Raw genomic sequence first — 13,495 nt, 5'->3', positions numbered from 1 at the left:
GCCAGGGAGCTAGCTAGTCCAATGAATCTCTTCATCATTATTCATGTATATTACAGTAGCCTCTAGACCAGAAGCCCAAGCCAGGCCTGGGCTACCCTGTGATGGGAACGGTTTCTGAAGTGGCAGAATATTGGGGTGATTTCTTCCAGGCTGCAAGCTTCATCGTCGATAACCAGAGAACCCTACATACACGGGGGCAGCTGAGGGTGGAACAGGGACCTCAGACGCCTTGAGGCGTCCAGCCTGTGGGTATCGTGAGGAAAGGACATTGTGCCTTACTGGCAGTGTTTATCTCAAAGCACTAATCACAAATCACCTTTTTATGACCATGTTCCAAACGCAGCCCCCCCGAGTTTACACAACATTTTGCAGATCAGAATGGAGCCGTCGGGTTGCGGTATTAATCAGCGGGACGTGCTGGGGTGGGGAGCAGCAGGTATCTGGCAGGACAGCTGGAGCCTGGCTTTTCCAGCCGACCGTGCAGACAGGTTAGCTCTTGGTTTCCCTTTTGTCAAATGCTAAATCAAGAGCTTCGGCACGCGACCTTTGGCAACACACCCGGAGAAGGCCGAGGGCTTGGCTAGGGTTCTCCGGAGAAAACAATGCCCCTCCCCGCATTTCAGAGGACCGGGTGACATTTTTAAATAGCCCCCACCCCGTTTTTTTTTGTTCCAAGACAAAGCCCCGTGGGACGATCGCTGCACAGAAGAAGGCAGACAAGGGCGATCAGACCTCGCTCCTAAGTCATGCCAGTTAGCAGCACCGCGGTGGGTAGCGGGGAGCCAGGCTTCCCAGCTCAGCCCAGAGGGGCTGCAGCGCCCGGGGCTGCTCCCGGCGCCCCCTAACGAGGAAACCCTCCATTAAATCCAAGAGGCTGGTAGGCGGCTCCCCCAGCACCTGTAACCCACCTCTTCGCCTGGCTTAGCCTGTCCACGCCGCCTGTCTGCGGTCACCCCACGCCCCGGCTCGCTGGAATTCGTCAGCCGGAAACGATCCCCAGGAAGAATCGTACCATTCAAGGGGGGTTGTGTGTGTGTGTGTGTGTGTGTGTGTGTGTGTGTGTGTCGGGGTGGGGGGAAGCCAGCGGCTGAACAATTCTTTATTGGCGTGGGATATTAATTGCTACTGAAGGGGAAACAAATGGTCTCCTGGTGCTAATGCCGTGAGAAGGGCCGGCCGGCAGCGGCGTGTCCTGGCCTGGACCGAGGAGCCCGGGAGAGCCCCCTGGTGGCAGGGCAGGGCCAGGCACAGCGCCTTGGGCGGGCTCTGATTCGCCGCCCGCTTTGGAGGGACTGATGGGATGCTGCTAAACTTGCCTTTCTCTCCCCCCAGCAGGGACTCTCGGACAGTCCGCGGCTCAGACGCTTTATTTTAAAGACGCGATCGGCCAAGGTCTTTACAGCTAGGTTTGATCAGGAGTGAAACAGCCTCGTGCCCCCCCCCCCCCCTTCCCCCCCCGAGCTCCAGCCAACAAGTCCCGTGTAACCGAGACAAACAGCCGGGAAGGCTTCGCAGCGCGGCGGCCGCGGCGCCTGGCTGCCAGACGGGAGCTGGCGGTCCCGGCAGCCTCTCGCTTCTCCCCCTTGTAAGTTTCCTGCGACGGGGATCGAGTCGGGTCCCAGCCAGCGGCGTCTCCCTTCCCGCACGCTGGATTCACGGCGGCACCTGCTTCCACGGGACATCGACGAGCGTGACATGGAGAGGCGACGCGAAGGGGACCCCCGGTTCCTAGGAGGCTGCCAGCCCCTGTAGGTTTACATGGAGCATTCCTGGCGCGCCCTGGCAGCGGTCGGACCCTACAGGCAGTACGTATGGAGAGCAGCGCCGGGGCCCCGGCTTGCCCCAGGATGCGGTCCTCCGGGGGGCTAGCTGGGGAGGGGGACACCCGCTTAGCCACATGTCTTCGGGCGACCTGCGGCACGCTCGGCTCGGGGCAAAGCCAGGCACGAGTGAGCAGGGGCAGAGTCAAGGCAGCTGCTTTCTTTAAAGTGGGCGGGTGGGCGCGTGTTTGGCTTGAACAGAGCCCGGTCGGGAGGCGAATCGCGTTGCCCCGATCGTAAGCGTCTAGGCGCCTCCTAGGTCCCCAATCCCGGGAGCTCCTGCCCCCCCTTTCCCTCCCTTCTCCAGCCTGCTGCTGCGTGGCGGTGGCGGTGAACTGGCAGCCGGCTGGAGCCCGGATCCTCCTGATATAAGACAGCCGGGCAGGTCTGGCAGCCAGTGGCACCGAAGACTCCTGCCCAGCAAGGGTGCGCTCCAGCCACCTCCCTCGCCAAAGGGCTCCGCTCCCAGGAGCGCCAGCCCCAGCAGCGCGCCAGCCAACCCCGGACTATGCGATCACTTGGCTCTGACGCTGGATTAACTCGATTTTAATCGTTATTTGTCCCCCACCCCTCCGCCTCTCCCTCCTGCTTCCCCCGCCCCCTCTTCCTCTCTTCCCCCCCTTGCCTCGAAGTCTAACCTTGTCTTGTGGTCATGGGGTCTATAATTTCATTTTTGTCTAGGCTGGTGAGAGCTCTGCTTGTTCTGTAAAGTGGATGTCAGGTGGATCTATGGTCTCGAAGGAACAAAGAGCAAACGAAGGGAAAGCCGCGGAAGTTTGAGCCGGGAGGATGCAGGCTGTGTATTGGTACGCGGTGCTTCTGCTGCAGCCTACTCTCTACCTGGTAAGTTTCAGAGGTCCTCTTATCTTGGGGGGGTGGGGGGGAGCGCAGGGGAAGAGGAAATCGGGCATCACAGAAAAAAACAACCAACCAAAACTCATCACCCCACTCGGATCTCGGGCGGGAGCTCTCGGTTCCAACCGCGTTGTCAGGTTCCGGGGCTATTTCTGCTTTACTTTCCCTGCGTGTGTGAGTGTAAAGCCTGTAGGGTTTGTGCTGGGGCTGCAGCTGCACCTGCCGGCCACTTTCTGCTGGCGGGGGGGCTTGTGACACTAACCAGGAGGGGGAACATCTGCGCCGCCTCGCTTTGACAGCTTTCCCCCGGTGGTTTGGGGGGGGGGGGGGGAGAGGAGGGAGTAGGGGTCTGTAACTTTCTCTCCGGATTGAAGTGTAGCTTCCAGAGCTGCCGATTCGTTCAGAGGACAAGTGTATGCGCTGCAGGATACTCGGCAAGTGTATAAAGCAGGCGGGGAATCATCGCCCCAGAACACGCCCCAGATAGGTAACGGCTCTAATAAACATCATTTCCCCACACCCAGGAAGGTAATAAAAGCTCAGGCTTTCTATTCCGAATGCACATTTTCCGGGGCACGTTTCCCCCGTGCCTCTTCTCTGAAGGGTGTGCTTTGAAATACCCTCTCAGCGTGTCTTCCTCGCTCATTCTGTACGGTAGGCAGGTTCTTGTTTACTACTTGTTACTGCTGCTAGAACCCCTTCCGGGTGGGGATCACTGTCACCGAGCCACAACAGAAGACATTCCTTTGGCAACTGAATACAGTACCGTCGTGTAAACACTCAGTGACAAGCGCAGCTAGTGTTTTCTGTATGAGGTGTCATTGACTTCCGTAGCAAATCCCCCTTAAGATTACCAGGGGAACACAAGTAAGCAGGAGTGTTATCGCCTTTAACGCACACTTTACTCCCCATATAATCACAAAGAACAAAGCAGGGTAGACGGCATGTCTTCAGTTCGCATCCTTTCCTTCCTATGGCGCATAGCAGGCAAATCAAGCTCTGGGGATCCGTTCTCGGGTCGGAAAAGCAGTTGAAGCTGCTTCTAGGCTCAGGCTGGGTGAAAAGAAGGAAGAGCTGCAAGCACGTAAGTGTATTTTCATAGCTGCACACTCAATGTTCAGATTGGACGAGAGGTGTCTTTAACCGGTCACAGGTTCAACGCAAGGGTTCCGGGCCGCTTTTCTGTGCGCTGCTTCCTACACTTGCAGCATGTGTCCGCCGGAGGGCGCTGCGCGTCAGCCTCAGCCCAGCCCGGGGCACGTTGGGGGTAAGCAGGTCAGCAGAGGGGCACAGCTGAGAACGCGCACGTCTGTGTGGCGCCTGCCCGGACACCCTCCCCAAATGAACCGCAGCAAGTCAAGAGGCATAGCTTAGAAAAGTGAAACCACCCCAGCTGGTCTCCTTCCTCCGCAGGACGAAGCAGCCAGCGGGGTGTAGAAGGAGGCAGGTCTGGAAGCTTAGAAACGGGAAATGGATAAGGCGGACTATGATGTAAAACGTAGACATGACAACTATAGTAGACGAGGGGGATGCTCGGGTACCGCTCAGCTAACCCGAAGCAGGACTCGAACACGCACACTCCGGACACGATTCACGCCCCTCGCGTCACAGGTCGGCGGCACATCTGCAGCAAACGTTGCTACTTTCCGTGAATTTTATAGCATATGGCAAATAATCTATCAAACCCAGGCGCGAGATCGATCCGTTGTGCTACATTTTGAATGTGTTTGCTGGTAGTTAAACTGTTTTGCACTCATTACAACAACAGTGCTGGATTTATTCTAACGCGCCGCAGTCTGAACAACAAGCGCATTAATTCTCCTTTAATTGTAAACTGGGAGCATTTGAAAACCATTCAGTGTGCAAATTATGCTGATTCAATTACCGTTTAGTTACAGACTTCATTACCTGAATGCCTTTTTTTTTTCCGCAGGGCTTGGCATTACAGAGGGAAGGACACAATTTTCCAATCTCCCTCAAAACAATGCAAAAATATGATACAATAAAATAGAGAATAAAAGACAATTTAGGGGGAGGGGACACTCTTCAGCCGGGTTGCATCTTCTGCCAAAACACTCAGGGAAAAAATAAATCCAAAGGATTTTCCCGCTCTAACCAGATACTTATTTCTATCATGTCTATAAATGTCTTTATACATTGATTCCAACATCTTGCTATAGATTTAACCTGTTTTATGAGGGGCTTTAAAAGTTCGAATTAGGCCCTCATGTAATAACAATCTGATAGTAGCAATGAAGCAGGACGTTTTGATTAAAACTTTAATGCAGTGTCAGGAACCAGCAAGATGCAACGTTGTGCTATGCCTCTCCCTTGTGTGTGTACGAGTGCGTGTGTATAAGCCTTCCACAAAGGCATACAACTGCATAGAGCAGTTACAACCAGAATTTAAATGTTCAGCCCCCAGCCATTTAGGATGTGAAAACAACTACGTTCGGATTCTTACGTAGTTTGTTTAAAGTGCAGGGCGGATTTTTGGGGAAGGGTCGTATAGGGAAAAGAGTCTCCTTACATCTAAAACAGACAATACACAATGACAGTGTACTTATCAAGCTTGGGCTGCACCAAGTTAAACAAATATAGATATTTGCCAGCCTGGACTTCAGCTCAAGCCAGTGTTCTCCCTCTTCTCCCTCCCCCCCTTCCCTCCCCCCGCCGTTTCCAATGAAGTCTTGTAAAGTGCAGTTCTGTTTTTATGGAGATATATAACCAATATTCCATCCGGCCTTATGTCAAATTTATAGAGGTCACTGCTGATACAGATAAATCTTAATGACTAGGAATTTCAGGTGGAGACTTTCCTTGCGAAAACGGTTTCACGGTATTATATTTATTTATAAATAAGGGGATACTCCAGATTTGAACAGACATATGTTTCTCTCTCTGTTTTTTACTATATTTCTGTACAAAGAGGTGAACTGCTTGATATGGTTAGATTTGATTTGCACAGCAGATGCGTTTCCTTTGGCCTAAAGGAGTACCTTTTTGGTGGAATTAGGATTTAGTCTTTAAGGGCACACGTTTCCTGTTTCCTCAGTCTGGAGGATATGATATGAGGCACATTGCACTACAGGAAGTATTTAAATGCTACACTATTAGCCACGATTTTAACTAGCGAGCCTCAGTTTCACATTGTTCGTTCGAAAGCTTCTAGTTGCAATTTTCTGATTAAAGTTTTCTTAACTGATAGTGCTGCATCAAAACTCAAAATCGCCCCTGACCTATCACTAAATGTAACTCAAGAAAGAAAACATCACGCATATATGTAGTCCTAGCACTTCTTAATTTTGAATGATATATATTAAAAGGGCATTTTAGCTTTACCATAATTGCTAAATAAAAAGCTTATTCTCATTTAATTCCTGCACACTTCCAATATGATGGAATAGAATAATAAAAGTCTAGTCAGACACTTTGTACTGGGTTGAAGCAACATGCTGTAGAAGTAGCGAAAAACAGATGGTTCTTGGCAAAGAGATCCTAAGTGGACTTCTTTCTCAAGGATGGGCCCAAGAGAGGGGTCGTACCATTTCCACACAAATTGCTAAAGCAACCCACTGTAAGAGTGCAAACGACTGGAGTTTGCTGATCACGGCGCAAGTATATCCACAGGAATGTTACATTCCAAATGGAATAACAACTTAATTCCTGTGCAGCAGTTAAAGGAAACACGATTGATTTGATAAAGTAAGATGACAAGCATAATTTCACACAATCAGCCTTTTAGAAGGCTTGCATGCAGGCAGTTAAACCATTCCTACTGGAAAATCTTTTTGTCATTCGGCGGTTGAATGATGTACATTCTTCCTGGAAATCTCAAACAGTGAAGGCGAAGTGTTTGTTGGTCGCAGGTTTCTATAGACCTGTTTTCACAATGCACATCTGGATAGACGATCCGAGTTCGATTGTTTTATTGTGAACTTCCAGTGCTTTATATTAAACGAGCAGGGTGTATTTGTTTCACTCCCTGGGTAAAAGTGACCCATATTCACTGCCTAGTTCTCATCTGGCAAGAGTAGCTGGTGGAGTGCTAAATACAATAGCAGCGCTGCGGTGGAGGTTGCTGGGAAAGGGAAGCGTATTGTCGCCTTTCCCAAGCTAAAAATGAAGTTACTCGCTACTGTTTTTTCTGTAAATTAAGCTTTATACTATTTTTTGGTGGCCTTTGCGTATTCCATATATTAAAAGTTACATAGCAAAAGATTTAAATTAACTTAAGCAGGCACCACCTTTGGGGAGAATTTTCTGGTCCAGAGCAGGAAGAAAACACTGGTAAATAGTTTGATGGGAATTCTTATCAGGATGGCACTTGTAAAAAAGAGAACTTGTGGCACCTTAGAGACGAAGAAATTTATTTGAGCACAAGCTTTCGTGGGAAGTGAGCTGTAGCTCAGGAAAGCTTGTGCTCAGATAAATTGGTTAGTCTCTAAGGGGCCACAAGTCCTCCTTTTCTTTTTGCGGATACAGACGAACACGGCTCCTACTCTGAAACCTGAAAAAAGAGAGGAGATCCTGGCTGTCGCAAGACAAAGGTTCGCAGAAACCATTTATTCTGAGGAATGATTACGCTTGCAAATGGTTTTCAAACTGTACTGCTAGTTTGTCCTTCGGTGCTTCACCGGGTTTTTAAAATCATTCCCCACCATTACTGAAGTTTGGGGGCCTTCCGATAATCCGAGTGTAGCTTTCCTGGTGCAGATCGGCTGTTTAAAATTGTCCTCAGTGTACGTTATTTTCGGAGGGGGAGAAAACATGAAGTGAATGGCTACAGAGTTTGTGTACCTCTCTGATTTCTATATGTGTCGCATTGTTTGCGGTCATTTCTGCCTGTTTAATGAGAGCAATTGTTGCTGTGAAAGAAGATGTGGTTGTGAAAACAGGATGATTTTTAAGATAGGTCCTGATGTCCTACTTTTCCAAACATTTCTCTAGGCTGCGAAGGAAAAAAAAAGATAGGCAGCATTGTCCCGCAATAACCACTCTACAATATTTTCAAAGGGGTATTTTGAGCTGAAAGCACCTGGGTATTGCTTTTTCAAATAAGCAATTTTCTGCCTTTGGTTTATTTGATGGGGGGCGGGGGTGGGAGGGTGAGCAGAGGATTGGGAATGTTTTTTAGTGAGTTCACACCATCTTGAACTAGACTCTTTTCGTTTTCAAATGGCGTTTAAATACCTAAAATGCTGTCTTTTATATAGAATAGCTCCTCCCTGGAAGACACTGCATTCTGATTGCGATGGGAACTGGCTTGCTTGCAGTTGGCAGGTTTCCTAGTAAGTGAAGAATGGTGATTTCTGTCCAGGGCTTAAGTTCCTAACTCGTGAAGAGGCATGTGCAGCAGGTAGAAGTTTAAGGAGGTTTTCTCTGCACTTAAAAGTCCCTTTTGCATAGTTCTTAGCACACAGCTAACTCTTTTCAATCGCGGAGGGAAGCAGTTTGGAACAGCTTTCGCCTTTTAGGAAAGGCACCTGAATGTAACCCAACATCCCCGCCTCCGTGTGATTAGCCAAGTCAGTAGCTAGAGGTATCCATTTTAAGCTCCTTAATATTTCCCTGTCCCTCTAAACCGCCATTTTAATTAATAAAAAGACAATTTCCCCAGTAAATTCGAAATTGCAGAGAAGCTGGTTAGCAAATCAATTGCTCGGAATAAACAGCGCCTTGAGAAAATGACTCCATGACCCACCCTTCCTTTCCTAGGATTGGCTTCTGCCCTTCCGAATGCATTTTTGTTAAGTTACGATTGTGATTTATCAGATAGTTTAACTCACAGCTCGCTCTTCTTGTAAGTCAGCATTAAACCACCTCTTGGGTGCTTTGTAAATACGTCTGTCGCATTTTTATGCAGCAGATTGACATGTTGACGACTCTGCTTTAAGGAATGTGACAATAAAGTTGGGGGGGGGGGGGAAGCCAACCCAAAGCTTGGCAAGCACTTCATCAAGGATAAAAAGGTTCTCCTGTAAGGATGTCACTCAATTTATTGTGAAAGTCGAATGAATTACGTTTAATGAAAGTGCTCCCCAGATGAATATTACCAGCAATTTCCTGAGTTGGCTCTGTCAGATTGATATGAGGAAATGCCAACCCATATCAAAAAAGATCTCCAATCTCAATTACTATGCAAGCTTTCGAAGAGCTGCTTTTATTGATATGCTATATATCGGCGGATATATTGCAAACTGCTTGCCGTTCAGCAGGACCGGGCACACCCCCCCAGTTTATTGTTTAACCCTGCGGATTGTTGGCTGTTGTTTAAACTTCTATCGAGTGCCCTGCCTTCGGAGGGGAAAAAACAACCCACAGTCCTGAAAAGAGGAACAGAGACAACAGCCACGTATTTTACATGGGGGTCACAAACAGAATAGATTTTATTCTAGTTTTAGAAAGTCCCTTCAGCACGCGTGGGCGTAATCGAAGGTCAACCTAAAATGACTAACTTGAGCCACTGCAACACAACAGTACTGGATCACCCCATTGTTAGTGTATTTATAGGAGACAATCCATAGCATTATAATATTTCTTACTATTCGCAATAGCAATGTTCCCCCTTTCTGCCCCGGCCTCCTAGGGCCTCTTGGGACAATTTAGAATTTCCTTAAACCCAGGAGGAAACAGAAAATCTCTTTTGTGTTGTGAGACGCTTTTCTGTTCTATATACTTTACCTGCAATGACAAAATGTGCTGCTTAGAAAGACAGTTCCTTCCACACAATCCATCTTGCTGGGTTTCTCTGTGATTCAAAGAGGGATTCAAAATACCTCTTCCCTCGCACCACATCCTTTCAGTTTTCAACTCGCAGAGACTGAGCAGGAGGGTGGGGGTGTGGGGCTGCCAGAGAAGGGCAACCTACTGATCTATGAACCACAGTCAAGAACTCCTGACAGCAGGGATCAGGGCCTGTGGAATCTGCATAAATGGAAATTCTTAGCAGGCATTATAGAAGGGGGGGGGGGGGGGGAGATAACCGCCCACCCTTTCCCATTTCTGGTTATTTTTGATTCCTGATTTCATATTCTTTATCGGAGCCGGGGGAAAACTTTATGCAATGCAAGATTAAGCTACTTTTTTTTTTTTGAAAAATATCCCCCCTCCCTTGGAGATGTTGAATAGAGCCGAAGCAGTTATTTACATCAGTACAGAAGTAGGGGCTGAGAGCGCGGACCAGATGTTTTAGCTTCAAGCTTAAAGGCGTGCACACTTACAAAAGTGACCTGGGCAGGCTGTTTTTAAAACATTTGCCAGTCGCTGGATTCCAGGAGAGCTCCAAGCGTCCTGCCTTAGTTTTCAACTGGGAGTGGTAATTTGGAGCAGAAAGGGTTTTCACAGAGCGCCGGCCCTCTGGTAATTGTGTCGCCGCGGATTTCCCTCTTGCCCAGAGTTCAGCCGGGGACCAAGGCTGGTGGAGGTGGACTCTTGTCGTTCTTGTCAGTACCCTGGACAGACCCAGTCTGAGAATGGCCCCTCTCCCGCCCCCAGAACACACACACACACACACACACACACACACACAGAGCTTCTGGGGCAGGATCCTTATTGCTTTTCAGAACATCTCCAGGACTTCCTTCACCTCTAATGGTTACTTGTTCTCAGACACCCCAGCACTGGAGTCACTGGATGCCTGCTGCTTTTCAGTACCCTGGACAGCTCCTGGACACCCTCTCCCCCCCCACCTCTGACCGCCCAAACACCCTACCACCAGTCACAGTTCGGGGAGCCAGACGCCTCCTGCTCTGCAGCACCCTGGACAGCTCCCCGCTCCCACCCAACCGCCCTGGCACTGAACCAGCCGTCACCTCTAGCCCCAGTCCGCGCCACCGGAGCTGCAAAGTGTGGGCGGGGAGTGACAGCTGCTGTGCACTGGTGGCTTCAAGGGGCAGCGCTCCAGCTCCATCTGACTCCAGAGTGCAATTCTCTCTTCCTCGCTGCGGAAACAAAGAGACCGAGCAGCTGAGATTGATGTCTCGTTAACGATCGATGCTACGTTATGCGAAACCACTTGAATAAAACATTTCTCTTTAAGGCTCCCCGCTACTTAAACGGAGGCACCTGCCTTTTAAATCACTGCTAAAAGGACCCGACCCCCAAACTGGGAACGAATTCCTTGTCCGAGTCACTTAAAAAAAATCCCACTTAAAATGACTCTTTACATTTTTAATTATTCCAGCTTTCAGAGGGGGCAGTGATTATTCACGGGTAACAAAAGAAAACGGCTTAGCAAGCAAATCAATATATTTACTATCATTACTGACTGGGTCTCTCTTAACTGATGCCAAGCCAGACTCATTGTTTTCTATGGCTAAACTGCCCAGGGTGAGGACTTGCGCGGGGTGGCGGGGGGGGGAGACCTTGAATTTATCATCATTAGATCGGTGGGAAAAGTAACTCATCTTGTTAGGAATGCTTTCATTTGCGCCCCAGTCTTGTCTCTTTCCAGCCATCGCCTCCCGCAGCTCTACCTTTGGTCGGAGATATTCACGTTAAATGTATCCGAAATGGACCCTGGAACATTACTGATGTTGAGAAAACCACACTATAGCAAATCCACTTTGTGATTAATTAACAAAGGCACGTCACGTTCCTGGGGACCGACCTAGACTCACTCTTTTGTTTAGTCAAGACTTGATTTTTTTTCTTTTTTTTTACGAGCACCACCCATTTGATTGAACTCTGAACCGTTTCGTACTTAGGGATTGGAGCAGAGCAGCGATAGTGCTGGCGAGGAAACTTTCAGTGTTTGCTCACATGTGAAATAAGCGATCGTGTGGAGAGCCGACGAGCTGCCGTCCTCCTTTAAGTAAGAGATAATCATTAGCTATGTCCTCTGATCGCATAAATCCCAACTTACTATTGACAGAGCTGTCCTCTAGGGGTCTGCTAGCTGAAAGGTGGTTGTCAATAAAACACAGAGTTGACAAGAAAGGTGTAACTGAATGACTGATGGCAAGCCCCTTCAGTAACGGGCTGTGACGGGAACTGCCTGGGTTGGAAAAGGTTTAGGTCAGTCTTGCATTGATGTTTGCACCAGTTAGAAGTAGGCGAAAGCATTTGGCGGCAGAGGCAGTCCCGCATCTGCTTAGAAGTGAGCCATTGAATTCCCCATGATCAAACTGTTACACCAGGTCCTGGGGACTGTATTGTCTGATTCGTAGAGATCGTTCTACCTACCAAATGCCATCTTCATTACTGTCTGTGTCTTGCAAACAATCCAGACACAGACAAATGTCTCTGGGAAGGGCGTCTGCTCAGCCCATTGCACCCATCCTCAGCCTATTGCATCCATCTACCGTCTCTTCTTCTTCAGACGATAGCTGTTTCCCCTCTCTATCGTACTGTGAGGCAATTTGTCTACCAGCTGCTTGGCTTTCTGTTGATATGCCCTGTCAATTAGCACACGTGCCTGTCCAGCTTCGCCAGAGCTTGTTGGCTTGGCACCTCTCCTCTACCACTCCATCCTTAGATGGTTGGTTGACCGTCTGCCTGGAGAGATGATCTGCTTTGTATATTTACAGATTTCTGAAACGAGAGAAACTATATTGTTTTACATTGTATTCCGGACGTCTATGAAATGGAAAACTCTAGTGCTTTGCTTTCCTCCAACCTCACTTTCTCATCCATGCTCAATCGGTGCAAAGATTTTCTAAGAATAAAAGCTTGGGGTATTTTCTTTTTGGAGGGAGGGGCGTTCTGATTTTCTGTTGAACTTTTCAAATCCACATAATGCAAATATGACTGCACACTGTTTCTTTGCATATTTTCTAAACTTTTGCAGCTCCCTGGGAAATGATCCCTTGAGTCTTCCTTTTAGCAGCAGAGCTGACTGCCAACATAATGCCAGCAGTGCAGTGATCTAGTAACATCATTTCTTGGAACCACAATGCCTTTTAGAGCGTCTGTAATTACAATCTATGAGAGATATGTAAAACATATTAAGTGGAGTGTCTTTTAAAAGCTATATTTATGTAGCTTGCTAACAAAGAAAATTAAGGAAGCACTTACTATGTATGTTGTACAGTTTCCTTGATTTAAAAGAAAATGTACTGATTATTTAACTTGCTAGTTATAAAGCCTGAGGATTATGGACTTGACTCAAAACCCACTGAAGTAATAGGAGTCTTTCCATTGACTCCAAAGGGCTTTGGATCATGCCTTATATGCAAAGTGATACCCATAGATACCTATGTTAGACCCAATTTCAAGAAAGTTAAAAAATATTTATTGACTTCTAACTTGCAGGAACAATCTCCCTATTGTTAACCACTGACTCTGAGTTTGAATGTGCAGTTGGCACAATGTTTTTAGCATCAGTCCTGGAGCTGCATGCAAATCAGTGGAAAGAATTAAAAATAAAGTAATATATATATACTTAGAGGGGTGATGAAAAGGCAACGTGTGTAGGACAAAACTGGGTTCTGATCTTTCAGTATTAGCTGAGGTAAAGTTCCTATTTAAGTCAATGGAAGATTTGCCTGTGCCAGGGCTGCAGAATTAGTCTCTTGCTGATCATGCAGAGCTTTTTGTCATTGCAAATTTTTTGTTGCTGTTTAGACTCCAGCCTAAATGGAATGCATACTGTACTAAACATCTATGCAGCTCTTAAAAGTTTTTAAGTAAAAGTTTTTTTATGACAAAGTCTGACAATGCCAACATATTTATCTTCATATTCATTTTTTTGTAAGTCTTTAATGATTGAACTGTAGCAAAACAATTCTTCAGTGAGGTTATCTTGTCAAGAAATGCCGTAGGCCTTCAGGTATATAAAACTGCTTGTATGAAGTTAATGGACTGCTTTGTATATTTAC

At 47.7% G+C, this 13,495-nt stretch overlaps 1 protein-coding gene across 2 annotated transcripts in view; it reads left to right on the top strand.

Moving 5' to 3' along the window:
* The first annotated feature begins 431 nt into the window (after positions 1-431).
* Positions 432-13,495, top strand: part of NXPH1 (neurexophilin 1) — a 169,719-nt gene continuing 156,655 nt past the window's right edge. The window contains exons 1-2 of one of the 2 annotated variants that reach the window (XM_037890612.2): positions 432-1,805; positions 2,502-2,663. In XM_037890612.2, the coding sequence (XP_037746540.1) occupies positions 2,610-2,663 (54 nt within the window). In that variant the 5' untranslated portion in view covers positions 432-1,805; positions 2,502-2,609. The remainder of the gene's footprint in view (positions 1,806-2,501; positions 2,664-13,495) is intronic. The other variant, XM_043541150.1, reaches the window with a different exon arrangement.

The sequence above is a fragment of the Chelonia mydas genome, chromosome 2 (assembly GCF_015237465.2).
Source record: "Chelonia mydas isolate rCheMyd1 chromosome 2, rCheMyd1.pri.v2, whole genome shotgun sequence".
Taxonomy (NCBI): domain Eukaryota; kingdom Metazoa; phylum Chordata; order Testudines; family Cheloniidae; genus Chelonia; species Chelonia mydas.
This window is presented reverse-complemented; position numbering and strand designations above follow the sequence as displayed.